This window comes from Ahaetulla prasina, chromosome 2 (genome assembly GCF_028640845.1).
Source record: "Ahaetulla prasina isolate Xishuangbanna chromosome 2, ASM2864084v1, whole genome shotgun sequence".
Lineage (NCBI taxonomy): Eukaryota > Metazoa > Chordata > Lepidosauria > Squamata > Colubridae > Ahaetulla > Ahaetulla prasina.
Window position 1 is genome coordinate 190,204,249 of NC_080540.1, and position 21,878 is coordinate 190,226,126.

A 21,878-nucleotide genomic window follows, 5' to 3' on the forward strand; every position below is an offset into this window, starting at 1 on the left:
TCACTTGGCTGGCTCCAGCCCATTTCTTTCCCATGTTTTTGGAAGGCATTCTAGTTCTCAACTGATATTCCATCCCAAAAATCTTCTCTCTCCAGGATAGAAGATAAATAACCTAGGCCTATAAAAAGTGAGCAAATTCTGTCTTTGTCAACGTAACGAGCTTAACCCTGAAGAACTCACCACTAAATTTCTCCTTCTGTTGGGTTCAGAAGAAAGTTGGAAGGGAACCCTTACTTCTGGATATAGGAGTTCCAGAAAATTCAAATGTATTACAGCCCTGAAGGCAGATACAAATAAGATATTGAATAAAAGAAGTATTACATCTTTCTATATATATGTGTATGTGTTTAAGAAGTTCTTATCTTTCCAAGGTCGGTAAAATGAGGATTAGGATTTTGTTGGGGGCATATGCTGACATTTGTAAACAATTCAGATAGTACTGTAAAGCACTATGAAGCAATATATAAGCCTAAGTGCTGTTGCTATTTATAAATTTATAAAATATTTCACATATCAACTGAATACTTAGTGACAGAGTGCATAGAGAAAAAATGCAGAAAATATTGGGTTGGGGGAAAAAAGAGAAAGAAATACACTCCATTTAAAACATAAAGTCACTCTTTTCTCTGAAAGTCAATGTTTTATCTGAAACTAAAATTTACCAAGATGCAAATTTTACAGTGGGAATTTGTTTCATGTTTCAATGTTGAAAGAATATGCGTGTTTATAATTTATTTTTGGCAGGAATGTTTTTCCTGCCTCATCAGTCATACTCCCTTTTCTCACTGCAACTACAGTGTGAGGCAACCTGGAAATGAGAAATAGCTCACTCGGTGAGCTTTCAGGCTGAGAAGGAATCACATTGTGTTATAAAATAATTGTGATTCATGAAAAAGAAAGAGCACAAGTGATCACTTTCAACAAAAAAGCAGTCAGAAACAACTGACACTTACGGAAACAGTGCATCAAGGACTCTCTGACCAGTTAAAAGAGGGTGATTTGCAGGTAACTTTTCTGTGACAGGACGGACCTGACGTACAGGCCAGACCTGGACCATTGAAAATTTCTCCTTCACATCCTCAAACTCCAGCTCCAACACAACATCCTAAATGAAAGCAGCAAAATAAAGATCAATGACAGATGACAGAGACTGAAACAAACAAACCTTTTAAATACAATACTAAAGCTAACTTCACTAGTCAAATGAGAACTATGATGGTAAAGTGGGGAGTCAAGAATCTGTGCTGAGCAGAGGTAGGAGGGCACAGAAACAAAGATGTATATTTCCATAAACCTATGTCCACCATAGCAATTCAGGGCACCATGAAGGCTATCTATAAAGTACAAATAATTTAAAGCTATGGGCTCATTAATACTGTAACACTCCGCACTGTCATGTTGTTTCTCATCAGAATTGGTTCAGCTATACACCAATTTCAGTGGAGTATATAGGCAGATACAGATACACACATACAAACACAACGTAACTATCAGGGAAATTAGAGAGGAAAGTTGTTAGCTATACATTTCTCTAATTCTTTTTATCTCAAACTTGTAGCAACCCTATAATTTAAGCAAGGATTTATATTGAGAAAATGCAAATAATGGGAGGTGTTTTCCTCCAATTTGGTACCAGTCTAAAGCATCAAAATCCATGTATTATTTAGAACAGGCAAGAGACTAGCAACCTAAATTAAAAGAAAAACTTACAGATGCGTCATAATTTCCAGGTGGAGCAATGTACGTTATTGTACCTCTGTTTCGTGGAGGCAACATGATTTTGTGCTTGATAAGGGAATTCTCATTCACTAGGCCATAGATATCGCCACCTGTAATGTGGCTACCAACCTGTAATTAAAAAAAAAAACTTAAATTACAAATACATGCTCTATATATGAATGTCTAGTATAAGGATGAGTGACACCACCTTCCTTTGGAAAAAGTGGTTGAGGACCTTATATTGACAGAGTCAGCAACTGCCTTTTCTCTTTCTCTAATAACACAATGTAGAGCAGGAATGTCAAACTCAAGGCCTGTGGGCCGGATGCGGCCCATGGGTACTTAGATCTGGCCCATGGGGCTGCCCTGGAAACAGCAAAGGACTGGCCCGCACTGCCTCTGCCAGTGAAAATGGAGCTTGGGAGGGGCCCCCCTCCCCCAAGCTCTGTTTTTGCTGGCAGAGGGTTGCAAGAGGCTGTCCTGGCCGAAAACAGGGGCCGTCAGCAGCCCCCAAGCTCTGTATTCGCTGGCAGAGGACTAACAAAACAAACAAAACAAATGGAGAAATGTTTCCCCTTTTATATTTGAGCATGGCCCCCAAGGTCAAACATAACCCTGACGCAGCCCTCAATGAAATTGAGTTTGACACCCCTGGCGTAAAGCATTCCCTTAATACAGATGTTGAATATCTTAAAAATGTATCATCACAAGTGTGGAGATATAATATAAAGAATATATAGGACATATATCAACAGTGAAAGCATACACACAATACTGAACATATGCTAATGTAGCTCTATTATCCGTTAAGACAAATCCTTTCGGTGATACATAGCTTTGACTTACACTAATGGTAAAGTTACCTTCTATATCAAGAAATATCTTAACAGTTCAATAAACAGAACAATAATCTCCTATTCCAGTAATAAATGATTACAACACAAGCAGACTTCTTCATAATAAACAAAAAGCATTTCAGACCAAATAGATACATAAGAATATTTCAGTGAAATAAACATGATAACTGCTTATTATAAGAATTCTCAGCTAATACTGATGGTCAAGTAAGGAGGAATTCTCTCTACGAGGATCCAACTCATTACATCCTTGAAGATTTTCATCAGGAGGAAATCAAAGACAAGGAAATAATAAAGCTTTGAAGGGATGTATGATTTTAGATGGAACAAAGATGGTACAAGTAATCTTCAACTTACAATAGTGACTGCTCAAACTAACAATGGCAGTGAAAAAAATGACTTATGACCATTTTTCACACAACCATTGCAGCATCCCAATGGTCATGTGATCAAAATTCAGATGCTTGGCAACTGACTCATATTTATGATGGTTATAGTGTCCTAGGGTCATGTGATCATCTTTTGTCACCTTCTGAGAAGCAAAGTCAATGGGGAAACCAGATTCATTTAAGAACTGTATAACTAATTTATCAACTGCAGTGATTCACTTAACAACTGTGACAAGAAAGGTTATAAAATAGGGCAAAATTCACTTAATTGTTTCACTTAGCAACAGAACCTTTGGGCTCAATTGTGGTCATAAGTCAAGGACTACCTCTATTTCCTTTTTTCATATACATTTGGGATGGAGGCATAGTTTATATTCCAATCATTGTGAGATATGCTGAAACTGGAGAATTCTGTCTCACTGGCCTATAGCGTTACTCACTGCTATAAATCTTAAGTGCATTCCATCATCATAATTATCCAAGACCTATGATAATACATTTTCCTTTATGGGAACAACAGTATTTTCACTACCTACTCTTCTGTGTCTTGTAACCAATATCATGTCTTTTTACTCACACTCACATTCTTCAAATGTCATTATTTATCCATCTTTTTCAAAATTAGATGGTAAAAATAAAAAATTCTAAAACTTCATTTTATTTGCATCCTCAACTTTCCAAACAACTCTGATCCCAACTGTTTTTACCAGAGGCAGGTGTAGTTTAAAGAGAAGTTTCTCTTAGATTGTTCATTACCAAAATGGTTTATACTTTTGACAGAAAACAGTATGTCACTTCTGATATGTCTGTTTATGTGCAATTATGTGCAATTGAGTCATGAGGAGATTTTTTTTTTTAAAAAAAAGGGAGATATTTGCTAGTTCGAGACTGCTGTGAATGGATGGAGGACAGTGAGGAATGGCCATGGCATGGGAAAGAGCATTAAAGTTATAGGGGGTAGGCTGTTGTAAGTAAGAGTTTGCAGTCAAAGAAAACCAGGATGTTCTTTGGCCTTCCTTCATTTCAGGTTGTACTCTATGCAATTAAATTATGACAAAGAAGATAGTTCTTCTGACATAAAGGTTATACTTTTTATGAAATTAATTCATGGTGAAATGTTTAGCTTCTAAAATTAATTCTGGATGAAAGCATTAATCAGGCTTGTTGATAAAAGGGAGAAAAAATGTCTCTTCCAGTTCTATCTGTCATATTATATCACTGGTGTAGCAGAAGGCAGGAAGATGATGATTTCTACAAATTCCATCTTGTTGAATAGGAGCGCCATCCAAGGATCTGTCAATGTATGTTACTGTTTGGATGGTGAGGACAATGTAGGGATATTGTGTATCACAAATATATCTACTGAGATTGCTCAGTCATGAGTGACCATTCTAGTGACCACAGGTCTGCCTAAATATATTTTTCATCCATTTGAATAGAGCAGGCCACATGCTAAATTTGATAGTCTGAAGATGAGGAAAGTTCTTTTCAATTGGATTGACATGGAAACTCAGTCTCAGTTACAAATTTGCAAAGGGTTAAGGATCAGTTAAAATGAACTGATAGATCAAAATGTTTCCTGAATGAGTTTGGGGAATTTCCCATCTCATCTGAAGGTAATTTGTTGAATTTGTATAGAAATGTGCAAAATATTTGAATCCAAACAATGTGGATTTGAACCATCCAGTTTGAAATCCAGAACAGTCACTTTGATGATTTTGAAAGTATTTCATACTCAAGATGCAATGTTTAACTTAGGGAAATATAAGTACAACATCTGATGGATGCTAGTATCCTAGTTTCCATTTTAGAGTGGAAAATCCTTGTTCAAATATGTGCCAAACATCTACTGAAATATTTCAAAGAAACCCAAATAACTTACCCGCAGGTTTTTTAAAGGAATGAAATCCCATTTGATATCTCTACTCAAAGCCGTCACATTTACTCCTCTGGGAATGTATATACTTTGAGTCCGGCTACTAATGTCTGTCAAAGGTCTTTGGATACCATCAAAAATGGCTCCCATGATACCTGGGCCAAGTTCCACAGAAAGAGGTTTGCCAGTGCGAAGCACAGGATCTCCAACTGAAACACCAGCTAAAAAAATTGTTGAGGAAATTAGTCTGGAAAACAGTGTCAAATACAACCTGTGCTGGTAACCATCTAAACCAAATACTTCATACATAATTCATGTTTGCACTTATAATTTTCTAAATTCTCCAGCTAATGAATTTTAATTTTTGTTAATTGATATTATGCATAAGAATATTATTAAATGCTTATAGTTAACTGTAATTGTTAAACCACACCATATTTTGTTTTTCCATTGTTTTACACCTTCTAAACTCAAACTAAAAAAATCTAAGTTCCATATCAGCTAAAAGGATACAGGTTTCCTCATACACCTGGATAGTAGCCATGTCGCCCTCCAACCGGATAATCTCTCCTACAAGCTCACTATTGCCAACTCGTACCAGTTCATACATAGCAGCTCCTGCCATGTTGCAAGCAGTGACCACTAAAAAAAAAACAAAGAAAAGGATTATATAGATTGAATTATGATTCTAGCTAATAGTAGCTTTATATTTTCTTTACTATAAATCTTGTCATCTGGGCTGAAAGAACTAAGCATTATTTTAATATATAAATGTGAGGACAGGATTCACATCTAGTGTTTTCTGAACATGAGTTCAACTAACAAATATCAGACATGCAAAAAAAAAAAAGTAATGTCAGAAAAAAGATGAAGTCACTTTAAAATACAAAAACTCTTCTATCTAGCGTACTTCTTCCTTTGGGAACAGTAATGGACAAGAAATTTCACCTCTCTGCTCAGCTATTCAGCTACCAGCTCAATTATTTAAAGTTCCCTAGGAGCCCTATTTACAGCCACTCTTTACAGTGCTCAGTTAAAACGCCCAATAAACAGGTAACACAACTTTCCACAAGATAGATCTAAATGGGCTACTAAGGGATCCACATCAATCTTCTGAACTGATAATGTCATTTATTTTGTCATTTAGCATATAAATTGGATAGAATCCTTCAGTGAAGAGAAGAACTTCTGAAACTTGGATCAGACTGAATCCTGACTGGCTTTGCTGCCGTAGCCAAATCTATAGTGAAGGACTTGAATGGTGCAAGTTTGAGAGAGAGTATACTAAAAACTTTCATGCAAATACATCAGTATGATCTTTAGTAACGTGCATCATTGTACCTAAACATTCTGGAGAGAACTACCAAGAATACTTCCATTTTCTTTTTCTTCAATAGTATAATATAAACAAGTGATTGACAAAGATAAGCTACACCAGCCATACAACAAAAACACAACTACCAGAGATAATTAAAAGAAGCAGGTGAAAGGAAAGGAGGAAGGGAATCTAGTAAAAGTAAGAAAAAAATAATGGTTGCTTAATCTGGGAAATGTATGACTAGTGTAAATTACACTAAACAATAAAATAAATATATATCTCAGTTTACCTGACAGTTATTTGATGTTGCTTTCTGAAACATCCTTTGTGTCAAAATTTATATGTTAGTACATCACCACTATCTTCTCACTTCTAATTACTGCAATATTGATAAAATAATTTGCTAAGGTGTTATCCTATGCATGAGTAAATATGCATAGAACGGTATTAGTCTCTTTAGAATGATATACTCTTTATCTGTAACAATGGTTTTTTGCCATCTGTGAATCTGCACTACCAGATCATTATGCCAGAAGGTTTCAACGTAACAGGATTGGAAGAAAGGTTGTGTCATACTGCAACTCAGAAACAGCAAATGAGCCTTTGGAAGAAGGGAAGACGGACTTCTGAGAAAGGTAAGGACTCCAAATGAAATATCAGTACTGAGATTGGAGATACATTAAAGCATTAATCTGAAAAAGTATTTTATGCAAGTGTATTTTATGTATGATAAAATAGGAATCAGGATTTTACACATGCTCTGAAGCATATAAGTAGTCTTCAATTTATGACCAGTTGTTTAATGTAATCATAAAATGTTGCACTTTCCCCCTGATCCCCCCAGTCACAATATCACTTTTTGGGTGCTTGACAATCTCTTCGCATTTAAAATTGTTGCCCAGTGCCTTGTAATCATGTGATTGCCAATTGGTTCCAATCATTTATTTTCTGTCATTTGCAATGTGCTCTGCCAGCTCCATCAGAAAGTCAATGGGGAAGTTGGTAGGAAAGGTTGCAAATAGAATAGAATTTTTATTGGCCAAATGTGATTGGACACACAAGGAATTTGTCTTGGTGCATATGCTCTCAGTGTACATAAAAGAAAAGATACCTTCATCAAGGTACATAGAAGCAATGTTGGACTTGTGGCCAAGTGCACCAAGGAATTCTACTTCCCCTCCATGCAGGGAAGGAAAATCTTCCCATGCGCTGGAGGAATGAACCTCAAATCTGGTGAAAACACTAGTGAACACTATCATTCTAGAAGGCTCAGAACAGCAAAAGGCAAACATTTAGGACAGAACTGTGCTCTATTCTGTTCATGTCCACACAGATAATAGTACCAAGACTAAAAATATCTCCATCATAGTGAGAAATTCTCATAATGTTTGCTATGTAAAAGAGGAAGGCAGAGATTACTCAAAAAGAACAAAGCACCACTTACCAGGCCCTGAGACTCCATAGACATAGCCAAACAAGTTTTCTCTATCTTCATCACGGATTTTGGGGAGTTTAGAGAAATCCATCTTAAATCTTTAATAATCTGGAAAATGAATGCAGATAATAGGGCATTGGGGAGAGAAAAAGTATTTAATATTTAAATTAAATCAAATTATCGTGGTCAGTATATAACAATGCAGAATGAATGCCATTAATCATTACCACCATTACAGTTTCTGAGCATAACTTACTTGTGTTGTAACAAGTAATGTTACTTGTAACGTTCCCTTTTGATACTGTAAACTAATGAATTTGCATTCTCTTCCTATGTTCACTTAATATTCTCCTTAACATGTATGAAATATGATATGACTATCTGAATGCATAAGTATTTATATCTGTACCTGCATCCTCTCAGATCTGCAGTCTTACAAATTACACATCTGAGTATTAAACTATATAAAGTGTGAGGCAATGCATCCTAACAAAATAGAGGAAAGTATAGATAACCAGTTATAGCATTGCCTATGTACATATACAGTATATCTATTGAGGCCCTCAAAGAATTATTAACATTTCTTTCTGAACCACACCAATTACCCTTCTCAGAAGTGGAGAAAGCAAATGCATATAGTATTACTGTTGACAACCAGAAAAGATTACAAATGTTGCTGCTACTTTAACTATCTGAAAAGATTCTGCAAAACATTTCTTTTCCATTGTTTGCACAGCCTATAAATAATAGAAATAATTTCCATAAAGCATGGAAAATCAATGGCAAAAAATACATATTGTACTTTTGTTTGGAAATTCCTAAGATGCAACTACTCACCTTTAAATGTACTACAGATAGTGCTTGACTTACAGCAGTTCGTTTAGTGACCATTCAAATTTACAATGGCACTGAAAAATGTCGCTTATGACTGTTTTTACAGTTATGACTTTTGCAGCATCCCCATGCTCATGTGATCAAAATTCAGATGCCTGGCAACTGGTTCATATTTATGATGGTTGCAGTGTCCTGAGGTCATGTGATCAGCTTTTGTGACCTTCTGGCAAGCAAAGTCAATGGGGAAACCAGATTCACTTAAGAACTGTATAACTAACTTATCAACTGCAGTGATTCACTTACCGTATATACTCGAATATAAGCCGATCCGAGTATAAGCCGAGGTCCCCAATTTTACCCCAAAAACTGGGGTAAACTGGGGACTCGAGTATAAGCCGAGGGTGGGAAATGAGGCACCTACCGGTTGGGGAAACCCTCCCTCCCTCAGCTGAGAAGGCTGGCGGCTCCCCCGCCCCGCCCTCTCACTGCACCGGCAGGGCTTCCGTCCGGTAAAATGTGAAAAAAAAAAAAAACTCGAGTATAAGCCGTATATACTCGAGTATAAGCCGAGGGGCTTAAAAAAAAAAACTCGAGTATAAGCCGTATAGACCCGAGTATAAGCCGAGGGGACGTTTTTCAGCACAAAAAACGTGCTGAAAAACTCGGCTTATACTCGAGTATATACGGTAACAACTGTGGCAAGAAAGGCTATAAAATGGGGCAAAACTCACTTAACAAATGTCTCACTTAATAACCAAAATTTTGGGCTCAATTATGATCGTAAATCGAGGACTATCTGCACAAGCAGGTGCACCAATTTCAAACATTCAATTACTGATAAAGAAGTATGAGGGAACAGGTTCTCTTTTATGTTGTTTGCAATTATTTGAATTGTATGTCCTTGAAGCAGTATTCTGAATCCTTGAAGAGCTTTGAAAGTAATCACAATTCTAGAATTCTGCTATGAAATGGCTCTGGCCTCATGCTACTAGCCCCTTATGTGAAAAATGCCACAGGGGACATCCTAATCCAGGCCTGTCAAACTGGCGGCTCGCGGACTGGATGCGTCATGTGCAAGTCACGCCTACCCCGGCTCCGCAAAGGCAAAAAACGTCACGATACGTCACGATACGTCATGTGACGTGATCGAGTTTGACATCCGTGTCCTAGTCCTTTGTGATGCATCAATAAGTGAAATGCGACTGAAGCCCTAGAAAAAGAATCAAAGAATCAAATATATTTGAAGAAAGAAGTACTCATAAAGTCCTGCACGTGGAAAACAAAAATGAAATATAGGAAGATAACCCTAAATTTAAGATGCTCCCCCGGAAAAAGATAAAACGAACAAATATTCTGGATATTCAGATTCCCTGTCAACATATGCTTCAAATCCAACCAATTCTACACAATTTTCTCTTCCCATACAAGTGTACAAGAAGCTACATTCCAAAAAAGCAAGGCCAGCAATAAAAACAATTAAGAATTAAATTGTTTATAGCAAGATATTCTATCTACAGAGTAATTTAACACCTTCTGCAATATTCCCCCCATTCTATGTCACACATCATCCAAACTCAATCTCATGCACAATAAACAGTACAGAGACATACATGGAAATTAGAAGAGTTGAAAAGATAGCTAAACAAGGAAATAAAGAGAAGAAAATGAAGACCTGTTTGGAAATTATTAGCATAATTATATCATCCAGATAAGCAGTTCATCCTAAACATAATTTATTCTTCAACCCAGTCTTCAAATATGTCCACACTTTCAGCAGTAATGATTGCTTACATTTGGATTCTCTCTCTCTCTCTCTCTCTCTCTCACACACACACACACACACACACACACACAAACACACACACACACACACACACAAAATCTATTTCTATTCTCTTTAGATAATTTTGTAAGAGGACATTTCCCCATTCATACAGTCATTTATTGAGAATTCCAATATATCATTACGACCTGAGGCTCAAGAAACCTCGGTGGCTAGAATTTCCTTTCTTTAAGTTTAGGATAATATGCCACTCTTAACCTTATGGAAATAAGAACTTCCAAGTATCAGTTATCTATATTTAGTCTGATGTGGTAAACTGTGGTACGTGCCTGGCTACTTTTAAAAATGCTTGAAAAGTTCAGTGCATTGAAAATAAAATAAAATAAAAACAAAAATAATTTATAATAGTGTGATGAACAATCAAGTGATGCTATAGTTTCTTCCCAATGACATTAGATCCTAATTCTTTTCCAAAAAGTTAGTATTGACTTTAATATCCTGAACAGCTTGATTCTACAGTAAGGCCTCTTTCCTTATGATTGTCCAAAATCCTTTCACTGATGTTTTTAATCTATTTAATCTGCCAAGAAATATTTTTGATATCCTGTTTCCCTGAAAATAAGAGCCAACTGGAAAATAAGTCCTAGCATGATTTTTCAGGATGCCCGTAATATAAGCCCTACCCCTCAAAATAAGCCCCAGTTAAGACTGTCAGCCAGATGGGTACATTTAGTACCGTATTTCCCCAAAATTAAGACCTAACCAGAAAATAAGGCCTATTGTGTCTTTTGGAGCAAAAATTAATATCAGACCTGGTCTTATTTTTTGGGGAAGTGGTAATAGCTGAATTAAATCAATCATAAAAAGGACAGACCTTATCTTTTAGTTGCCTTTTCATTTCCCTTTCTCCCTAAAGGAGATTGAACAAAATCAGTATCTCAATAAATTAAACAATAAATTATTATTATTATTATTATCAGCTAATTATTACTGCTACATATAAAGCCTCATTGGTTCCAAAGTTGAACTTGGGCAGCTGGAAGAACTCATCTTAAAATGTATGGGTGAATCTTTTTTATGGTGCTTCTATATATTTGCCTATGTAGGGTTAATATTGTACTAACACCAACATCTCTTTTGTGATACCACAAATTCTACCTGCCTGCCAGTATCTCCATAGTTCACTAATTTGGTTTTAGAGATCACATCTCAGGCCTTCTTTGTGTTTTTAGGTGTCCCTCTCTAACAGCAACAGTGCCACTACTGCTGAAGAAGTAGTAAAGTCCCTATGCTGAAAGAATCACATTCACACAGGAACTGGACACCTTCAATGCATAGGTAACCCAAGTCTCATTTAAGAAACAGCAAGATAATCAGAGAATCTAGAGCAGTGGTTCTCAACATGGGGGCAATTTGATTTTTAATGGGTGCAATTGGAACCTTGTTTAAACCAAGTTAATGGCCTTTTAGGCTTCCTCCTGTGAGTAGGAGTTCACTTTTTGAAATTATATGTCACCGGGGGGGCGGGGGGCATCAGGATTTTCAAGATGCTTAGGTGGGGCATAGCCAAAAAAAGGTTCGGAACCACTGATCTAGAGTGTCTGTGCTACTTCTTAAAACCAATCAGTGTGATTTGACAATTCAAGCAGTAAGCACATTTTTTCAAGCACATATATATATCATGGATAACATTACATATGTAATTTTTGAGGTATTATTTATACTGAATAAGAACATCCTGATTTCTAGATTTCAATTGCCAACTACTAATCTTCCATCAACAAGTGTTCAGTATCTTGTATTTGAATTTGTTCAACTCTGAACAGTCAAAAAAGTACATTCCCCATTATTTTGAATAATGAAAATTCAACATTAAAATAACTGCTAGTTTTTAAACACATTTCTGCACTATTTAGTAGACTAGAGACTGGCAAGATGTTGATTACTGGCATCAGTATCTTCCCACAAATTTGTACTGCACCAGTTAAAATGACATCTATGAAAATCTATGAAAATTAAAAAAACCTCAAAAACCTTTCAGTCACCAAAATAATTTCAGCCTGACGCAGTTTAATTTCTGCATAATTCTGACCCATTATAGTGAATATAACATATACAGTACATAATATTCTCAGCCAATCAAGGAAAGAGAAATGGGAAATGAAAATAGTTCTTGTTGATTAGGCTGGTGTTCAAGGACAGAGGGAAGGCAAGGTACAGAGGTTCTGAATGGTGGAGAAATGATCAAGAGGCAAGGAAAAGGTGGCGGGATGGTGGAGAAAAACCATGCAAACCATGAAAAATAAGTTTTAAAAGGTGGTTGTGAGGGAGAGAGAAAAAGAAACTAGAAATTTTTACATTAAGAGAATGCAAATCATTTTGAACATATGAGCATCATATGAGTATGATGCAGTACTAAGTAAATCCTCCAGAACGGCACAGATCAAGAATATGTTCCAGAAACAGAAAAACTGCAAGCATTTCAATGAAAGATTCAATTCTAGGAAGAAAATAAAACACAGTAATTAATTCCGCTTTTGTCTGTGTTCTCCTTCCTATAAATTTTCATTATTTTATCATACAATTCTCTAGCTGTAAGTTCTACATCTCCAATACATGTATAGGAGCTGCAGAATAAATGCATATGTCTTTGCCATTCCTTTAAAAAATGGCTACCACTCTCATTTAAAATACATTTAACTATTATAACTAATTTATAATGCAGTGCTCCAAGAAGCATACCAATATAAACTATTCTCAATTTAGGATTTTCCTATCTCAAGGTTAAAGTACCACTTCGTTAAGGTATTATTGTGGGACAATATTGTGATACCTTACATCATTTGATCTGATATTTTAAGAGACTGAAGCTTTTATAGTAGTGGAATTATGTTTCTCAATTATAATTCACTTCAAAATCAATCTCTTCCAAATAATTTTTATAATAAAAATACAAGCTAGATCTTACCTTAAATAATGAAAAAAATATCCATCAAGATTATAAAGTTATAAAAGGAGCCTCTTAAGTAATTAGAAACTGGAAATAATTTGCTTTGCCTGAAGCACTCACAAATATGTCAAAAGAGAGTTTACACACATACAGCTGAGAAATAATCACTTGACTTGATGACTCATCAATTACTCCACTAGACTGTTGCAGTTGCAAATATATTGTTAGAAGACCAACTAGCTTCAAGGTTTCTAAGGCAGTATATGTAATCCTCAACCTACAATCTTAATGGAGCCAGACCTCCTCTCTCTGATCCGGTTTTTAAACATTGTGTGAGTTGTTAAGAATAACTTGGGGTGCTTCAGAGATGGAGGAAGTCCCAGGAGGCCTAGCACAGGCACAGATCCACCTTCCTCAAGGCCTCTCCCAACCCCTGAAATACCCTATACTCTGCTTCCTTCCCCTCAGGCTTCTCACAGCTCTTGGGCCTCTTTCCCTCTCAATGGATCCCTGAAGGCCTTCCCCCTGCACCAGGTCTTCACAGGGCTTGGGCCCCTTGCCCAATGCAACACCCATTGCAGTAACACAGTCTTAGGGAAGCAGAGTAGATCATTATATTCCTGGCCTGTATGGTTTTGTGACACTAAGAGATGGAATGGCCTTCCTTCCTCAGTATGAGATTGGGAGCTCTGGAGATCTTCAGAAGATAAGTACAGGATGGATGTAAGGGGAGGGGGACCTAGTGGGAGGGAAAAGCAGGCACAATGCTTGTAGGGACCTGGCAGAGTGGGATGGTAGAAGGAAATAGGTGGCGGGTTACATCCCTGCAGTTGGTTGTAAAAGTGAATGACCACCGGGGCATGGCAGCAGCCATAACTTTGAAACAGAGTCGTAAATACCTATTGGGAAGTCTGTCGTATCTCTCAATGGTCACTAAGCGACCAGTTGTAAGCCTAGGACTATCTGTACACCATAATAAGTTCTACCTATCAAAAGCAGGATAAATCTGTCATAAGCGCAATAAGAATTAAATAAGTGTTTTACTCGGCCCAGTTTTTGTTACTTTGATTAGAGTACAAAGAGGTTTTTAGATCATAACAAAGATATTTGCTGTATCTTTCTTCTTCACAGGTAAGAGCTGATAGCTGAATAAGATTTTTTTTTTCACTTTGAGAAGGCATCGATCTACTTCTTAGCAGTGCTTATTGTATTTAGTTACGTTGTGATGGTCCAATGACATCAGTATAAAATGGTAATCCAGCTATGATAAAATTAGACCCACATTTTCACATAAGAAAATATATTTCAGCTGCACAACAGATATGAACTTTGTTGCAAATGACACTATATCAAGTCAGACCAAATAAGTAGCAATATTCCATGCTTTTGGACATACCTGGAATCAAGTGTGTTTTTGCATGGATTTTGAAAATTCAAAGTCAATTGTTATAAACTAGTTCAACCTACTATCGCAGATGTTGCCATTCTGGTTTTCAATATGATAAGAGCTAAAATTATGAAATTCTGTTCTATAGTTGTTACCTCTGGGAAACAACTATGTGCTGATATTTCACTAATCATGCTGCTCAGTTCTTCAGAACAGAAGTAGAACTGAAATTTGCAACAGATGTTATATGCTTACATAATGCTTGTGTTCAATGGACCAGAACACCAACCAGGGATTATTAAATGCCATATAGATGACATTTGATAAGCTTTTCATTTAAATACTTATATTTATAAATTAAAATTTTGTAATTAGTATAAATCCTTGCTTTAATATAGGAAATCTGTATAATGTACTATTAAAACTGAAACAAAAGTTTAAGTTTGAGAATTGCAATATAAAAATATATAAGTATTTTTCTCCATTTCAAGTTCTTGGGTCTTGGCTTCATTCTCTCAGAATTTTACTTACCGGTAATTCTATGTGTTTAAAATACATTGACATAGTATATTTTATACTATTTCTTTATTAAAATTTACAATTGTGAAAAAATTACAGTTTTCTGACAGTCATGTGATATTCAGTAACAGAGTTGGAAGGGACCTTGGAGGTCATCTAATCCAACCCCCTGCTCACGCAGGAGACCTATACTAGGGATTCCAACCACCAACCTTTCTGATCGACTAGCTAAGTGTTTTAGCCGAACTTTTTAAAGTTATTAGAAGATAACTGTGGATTGTTATTAATTAAAATAATTGCAGCATAATTCAAATTTAGAAACTTCTTCCAAAAATCATCTTATATTAAATGGAAATGAGAAATACTTTGAAATCCCAGACATCCATTAAGAAGATTAAAAAGCAGATTACCTGGCATGTTTAAAGGAGATCAATCAATTTTTATTATGGTCACAGTCACAGACTAATATTACAAATAAAAGCATTAAAACTTAATTAAAATTAGTGGACCAGAGGAATGCTGTCGATATAATTTACTTGGACTTCAGTAAAGCATCTGATAAAGTAGACCATAACCTACTACTAGGTAAAGTAGAAAAATGTGGGTTAGACAGCACCACCACCAGATGGATTCGTAACTGGCCAACCAACCGCACTCAACGTGTAGTCCTCAACGGAACTACATCCACATGGAGGATGTATGCAGTGGAGTACCCCAAGGCTCTGTTTTAGGCCCAGTACTCTTCAACATCTTCATCAATGACTTGGACGAGGGGATAGATGGGGAACTCATCAAATTTGCAGATGACACCAAGCTGGCAGGAATAGCCAACACTCCAGAAGATAGGCTCAAGATACAGAAAGATCTTGACAGACGTGAACATTGGGCACTATCTAACAAAATGAAATTCAACAGTGAAAAAACATTGGGCACTACAGGTTCTGCATTTAGGCCAAAAATGGTTCTACATTTAGGCCAAAAAAACACAAAATGCACAGGTACCGTATATGTGGTATCTTGCTCAATAGTAGTAACTGTGAGAGGGATCTTGGAGTCCTAGTGGACAACCATTTAGATATGAGCCAGCAGTGTGCAGCAGCTGCCAAAAAAAGCCAACACAGTTCTGGGCTGCATAAACAGAGGGATAGAATCAAGATCACGTGAAGTGTTAATACCACTTTATAATGCCTTGGTAAGGCCACACTTGGAATATTGTATTCAGTTTTGGTCGCCACGATGTAAAAAGGATGTTGAGACTCTAGAAAAAAGTGCAGAGAAGAGCAACAAAGATGATTAGGGGACTGGAGGCTAAAACATATGAAGAACGGTTGCAGGAACTCGGTATGCCTAGTTTAATAAAAAGAAAGACTAGGGGAGATATGATAGCAGTGTTCCAAAATCTCAGGGGTTGCCACAAAGAAGAGGGAGTCAAACTATTCTCCAAAGCACCTGAGGGTAGAACAAGAAGCAATGGGTGGAAACTAATCAAGGAGAGAAGCAACTTAGAACTAAGGAGAAATTTCCTGACTATCAGTGGAACAACTTGCCTGCAGAAGTTATAAATGCTCCAACGCTGGAAATTTTTAAGAAAATGTTGGATAACCATTTGTCTGAAATGGTGTAGGGTTTCCTGCCTGGGCAGGGAGTTGGACTAGAAGACCTCCAAGGTCCCTTCCAACTCTGTTGTTATTATTATTATTATTATTATTATTATAAAACAATACTAATAGTAAAAAATAAAAATAAAAGACAGGCAGAATAATGTATTGCTTTTGGTGGTGGTTTAACAGTGGGCAGTTAAAGTTTGCCTAATTTTACATATAGCATAACAGCATTTGGCCACATTCCGAGAAACTACTTCATACTGATCTTATAACAGTAGTTGTCCTGTAAAAAAGATCAGTATTTCTTGGAAACACTGGGTAAGATGTTATAAATTTAGTCCCTGAGCCCTTAGAGAAAATGCAGTATAGCAGGATGTGAGCTGTAGTTTTAATGGCTCCTTGTCCACAAGAGCACAGTCGCAGCTCATATGGTATTCTTTTTGTACTGGCTCTGCTGTGGGAAATGTGTTGCAGCACGCTAAGGTTAATGTCCTTCGTATTTTGGAGACACTTGTTTGATATAAATATCTCACTGCTTTAAAAGGAGGATTTGATTGCTCAAATAAACATTTGTGGGAAAAACAGCCCAATCTTGTTGGATTTCCAGATTTTTAATACATTGTTTCAGTGCGCTAAGCGCACATTCATATCCCATCATCAAAAGCACTTCCCTGGAGAAACCAAGATGTTGGAATTTTTTTGTGATGGTCCAGAACCATATTGATTCAAAATTGTCTGCTATAAGGAGAGAACTCAAACTTGTAGGAGAAAAGGGTAGTTTTAACCAATGTGCCAAAATGTAAATCCATGCACCAGTTTCCATTTTGGCTAGTCTTACCTTATTCCTTAGTATTACATTTGGGATGTAGTATGCTATCTGAAATATGGCTCTTATTAGGAATTTGGATTGCACCCTTTCCAGAGGAGTAAAGTCCCAGCTGAGCACCACAGAGTAATTGTACATGAGCCTTTGCTAAATATAACTTCAGTGCTCCTGGAATATACTGTGCTCCTCTAGAAAAAAAAAAAAAGAATTGCTACTGCTGTGTTTTGGGCATTTTGGATGACAAAGTTTTGATGTGTACTGCGTTTAGTAAAGCTATGGGTTAAAGATGTTTTACTATACTAGAATTTCTTCAGAATTATTTTTCTTCTAGTACAATAGATTTTTTGAATTTCATACCATGTGTATTGCTGAAATGCTAACATGTTCACATTGAAAAAAAACATTTACAGTACAATATTAGATACTTGACAGCTGTCTCTCAAGAGAACAGAAATAATCATGCTGATTTATTCATTCTTCCCACCTCTGACACAGACAAACTAGTTAAAAGAGAAAAAATGATTAATAGTGAAACATCCATGTATGATCTCTATCAGTCAGATGCTCTGACTAAGTTGTTCCATTCTACTAAATGATAAACTACCATCAGGGTCAGTTTTCCAAAGCCAAATTAAGAGAAGATTTATGGATTTTATAACAAAAATTTCCATAATCTAATAAGTACCGGTATCTTTGAAACTAAATTAAATAAGCGGAACATGGAACTGAAGTTGCCATTTCTAAACCCAGTAACAGGCTCTGATATTCAACAAAGCTACCTGTTACTCCATAGTTTCAACTTAAGCAAGTCTAAGATGCCTGGACCAACTTCCGGATTTCCCCAGCCAGCATGCTGAAGTCCACATATCTTAAAAACTAGCAAAGTTGAAAAATGCTGCTCCTTACAATTCAATGGCATTTTCAAATATTCAAATATTCCACTAAAAGTAACAAAATACCCAAGTCACAGAAGGGAAACCACTGATGCTGAAAAAATTCAACACAGACAAAACATGGATCTTTATTAATCCACAGACACTATGTCTGTGGGTTAATCTATAAATACTGTTGAAACATATAACCATCTCCGTGCACAATAAACTTACTTAAAAAGCCAGATTTATATGTTGGCATCTTAAAGAATCAAGAATATACAGCCCATTAAAACCAATATATGGATAACATGACTCTACATAAGGACATTTATATAAGCACAGCCTCCCCCAAAAAGTCAACCACATGAACACAATACTGCATATAAACAAAAATGATAAACTCAAATTTTCAGCCCATTAAAGAATCTCAGAAATTCTAAACAACGTTGAGATACCATGCTAAGTCATGGTTTACTGGAAGAATATAAATGGCTGGATTCATACAGCATACTAAGCCATACAGTATTGTTTACAAAGTTCAATGGCTGGATTCACACATACATAAAACCTTAGTTCATGGTAATTCTTCAAATATAAACAAATCCCTCAACAAACCAAGAGCACACTCACAAATACCAAAAAAATGTATTTTGACAATGCTGGATTTGAGGCGATATCCTCTGGATGTTAACAAAAGAAACTAAGATAAAATAAACCTAGAAATGATTTTACTAATTTGTAAGATGATTATATTCATCTACAAGGATTACGCAACACATTATAACATTAGTGACTAACCAATGGTTAATACAGCCATTGTTTACTACCTTAGAGGTAATGCTGGGGTTTACACAGAATATGTAGGGGCCGGGATAGCTCAGGCTGGTAAAGAAGCCTGTTATTAGAACACAGAGCCTGCAATTACTGCAGGTTCAAGCCTGGCCCAAGGTTGACTCAGCCTTCCATCCTTTATAAGGTAGGTAAAATGAGGACCCAGATTGTTGGGGGGGGCAATAAGTTGACTTTGTAAAAAATATACAAATAGAATGAGACTATTGCCTTATACACTGTAAGCCGCCCTGAGTCTTCGGAGAAGGGCGGGATATAAATGTAAACAAAAAAAAAATGGAATAAAAATTAATTATCTAGATTTATAAATATTAATAAACCACATTTTAGCTTAAGATGCTCTGTGAAGTGATCCTCTGGACTCATGGTTTATTAAATGATTGAGTAAATCAACTTCAGTTGATTGATACACACAGCACTGTAAAGCTAAATCTTACAGACTTGTTCAATAACATTGTACTATAATAAATCTTGGCTTAGTTTTCTATTATGCAAACACTGCTCTAGACTTTCAAGTTAAGCAGGAAGGAAAAAGTCATATGTCACTTTTTTCAATACTGTTGTAAATTCAAATGGCTACTAAATGAATAAAATGCTGAAAAAATATCACAGGATCATAATTATGAAGGAAAAAACAAAGAGGAAGAGATAGGTTTTATTTTTGTCAGGGAATTAATTTTTCTATTATAGAAAACTAATAAACTTGAATAAAATATTAATGGATAATATATTAAAATAAAGTTAAGGAAAAATAAAAAGCATCCTATACTTTGGAGTTTGGTCTTTGTCCTGCTAAAAATGTATGATATGGGAACCCAGTTGGAGAAGTTAAGACGTCTAAGATACAGAAAAATAATTATTGGTCTTGCTCATAGAGCATGCTTTGTCATGATGTGGCTTGGTTAGATTTAGTTCCCTCTTTCTGTTCCTGTAGTGACAGCAACTACACTAAGAGCTTGACAAAGAAAACACATGGGGTTTGCGAAGAAGGAATACTGTTTGGAAAACTGGTAACAGAAAATAGGTTACCTAATACAAGGATAAGTATTTTAATAAAATATCATTTCAAACCTGTTCAGTTATTCAAAAGTGACTTGGATCCTATCTGCCATAGCTGTCTCCAGTCTCACAAGGACAGCATTCTGTTCATTTGATTATTTTTTGCCCTTATTGATGCAGAGAGGTAGACCCTCTTGCTCATGTCCTCATATGGTATCCCACCCAACATGTGCTCTGATTTGCCCAATCATCTCCAAATCTGAGGCTCCCACTGATGAATTTTATATTTATTACTTTTTAAGACATATTAATACCACACTCAGATATTTTCAACAAACCATTGTGGAAAACTTTAATTGGAATCTGAACTAAATGGTATGTTAAATCTTAAATCTGCACATTAAAATTATTAAGCATATTAAAGCCAAAAGAGGCAACAGAACTTGATGCAGAGGAAACTTCAAGGACAAGAACAAAATAGGCTATATGATACACTCCTTTGACCATTTAATCTCCTTTTTTTTCTCTTATTATAATGACAGATAAATCTCAGCAATTAAAAAAATTATCAAGGAAAAATTTCCTGAGCAGAATATAAATAGCTAAATGCAGCTTTATTCTAAATTAAAGGCAAGAACAACCAATGAATAAATTTCTAGACTATTAACTATCGACATATTTTTCTAACTGTAACCTTAGGAAAACACAGAAAGCTAAAGCTTAATAGAATCAGTCGGACGTCGCTTGGGTTAATATGAATAAAGCCGAAATACAAGTAACACAACACAGAAACCAACGGAATCAATGCGAAAGGAAGGAAATAGCCGGCATTATTTCCCATCTTTGACTGCAAAGGCAACGACACACTGCGGAGGAACCAGAACCCTTTTGTCACCAAGTGGCTCACCGAGACAGTGTTTTGCTCTCCGAGGAGGGGAAAAAAATCTTTCGGTGAAGCGCAGATGTCAGCTCCGCCCAGAGAGTGAATGGAAAGAAGAAGAACCTCCTGCTCCGGAAAGCTCCCCTCCCTCGACGGAATGGCCCTCCGGGGAAGAAAGCGCAACCTCCGCCAAGACACACGCCCGTTCCGCAGCTTCGGCAGCAGCTGATCGACCCGCCAACCAATCGCGCTGACCTCCCACTTCCCCTCCCCCCATGAACGACCTTTTCGGTAAACCCAACGCGCTTGCGCCAGAGGAAGTGATGTCACGTGTTTTCCGTTTGCGTTGGTCGGCGGTGCCCGTAGGTAGCGCCCGCGTTTTGCATAATAACGAGAAAGCTGTTACGCCGGTACATCGTTGTTCCTTGTCCTTGTGAATGAATAGCGACAGGCAGAGGACGGGGATGAAAAAGAGCGGAAAGAGTTCGCGCGTGCACCCATTTTTTAATAAAATAAGCCGGAATTCCATGACTTTGTACAGCACGCTAAACCTGATTTGCAAATCACAGCAAGGCACAAATTAAAGCAGCATGTGGCTTGAAATATCGCGTGAATGCAACTTAGTCCTACAAAGAAAACGAATGACAGTACAGAGGTGGACAATCGTTTTATTAATCCAAATGTCACAAAAGGTACCATATGTCCAGAATTCATTCTTGTTTTAAGAAAAATCAAAGGCGGCAAATAAGTACAGTTTTTGCATGTTGTGGCTGTAATG

The 21,878-nt window shown here is 36.5% G+C and overlaps 1 protein-coding gene across 2 annotated transcripts in view; it reads right to left on the minus strand.

Moving 5' to 3' along the window:
• Positions 1–21,380, minus strand: part of ATP6V1A (ATPase H+ transporting V1 subunit A) — a 36,419-nt gene extending 15,039 nt beyond the window's left edge. Inside the window, exons 1-6 of one of the 2 annotated variants that reach the window (XM_058173611.1) lie at positions 21,128–21,380; positions 7,604–7,702; positions 5,355–5,483; positions 4,848–5,062; positions 1,711–1,848; positions 954–1,105 (exon numbers count right to left, since the gene is read on the minus strand). In XM_058173611.1, coding sequence (XP_058029594.1) covers positions 954–1,105; positions 1,711–1,848; positions 4,848–5,062; positions 5,355–5,483; positions 7,604–7,685 — 716 coding nt within the window. In that variant the 5' untranslated portion in view covers positions 7,686–7,702; positions 21,128–21,380. Of the gene's footprint in view, positions 1–953; positions 1,106–1,710; positions 1,849–4,847; positions 5,063–5,354; positions 5,484–7,603; positions 7,703–13,179; positions 13,318–21,127 lie in introns of those variants that run through there. The other variant, XM_058173612.1, reaches the window with a different exon arrangement.
• Between the last annotated feature and the right edge of the window lie 498 nt (positions 21,381–21,878).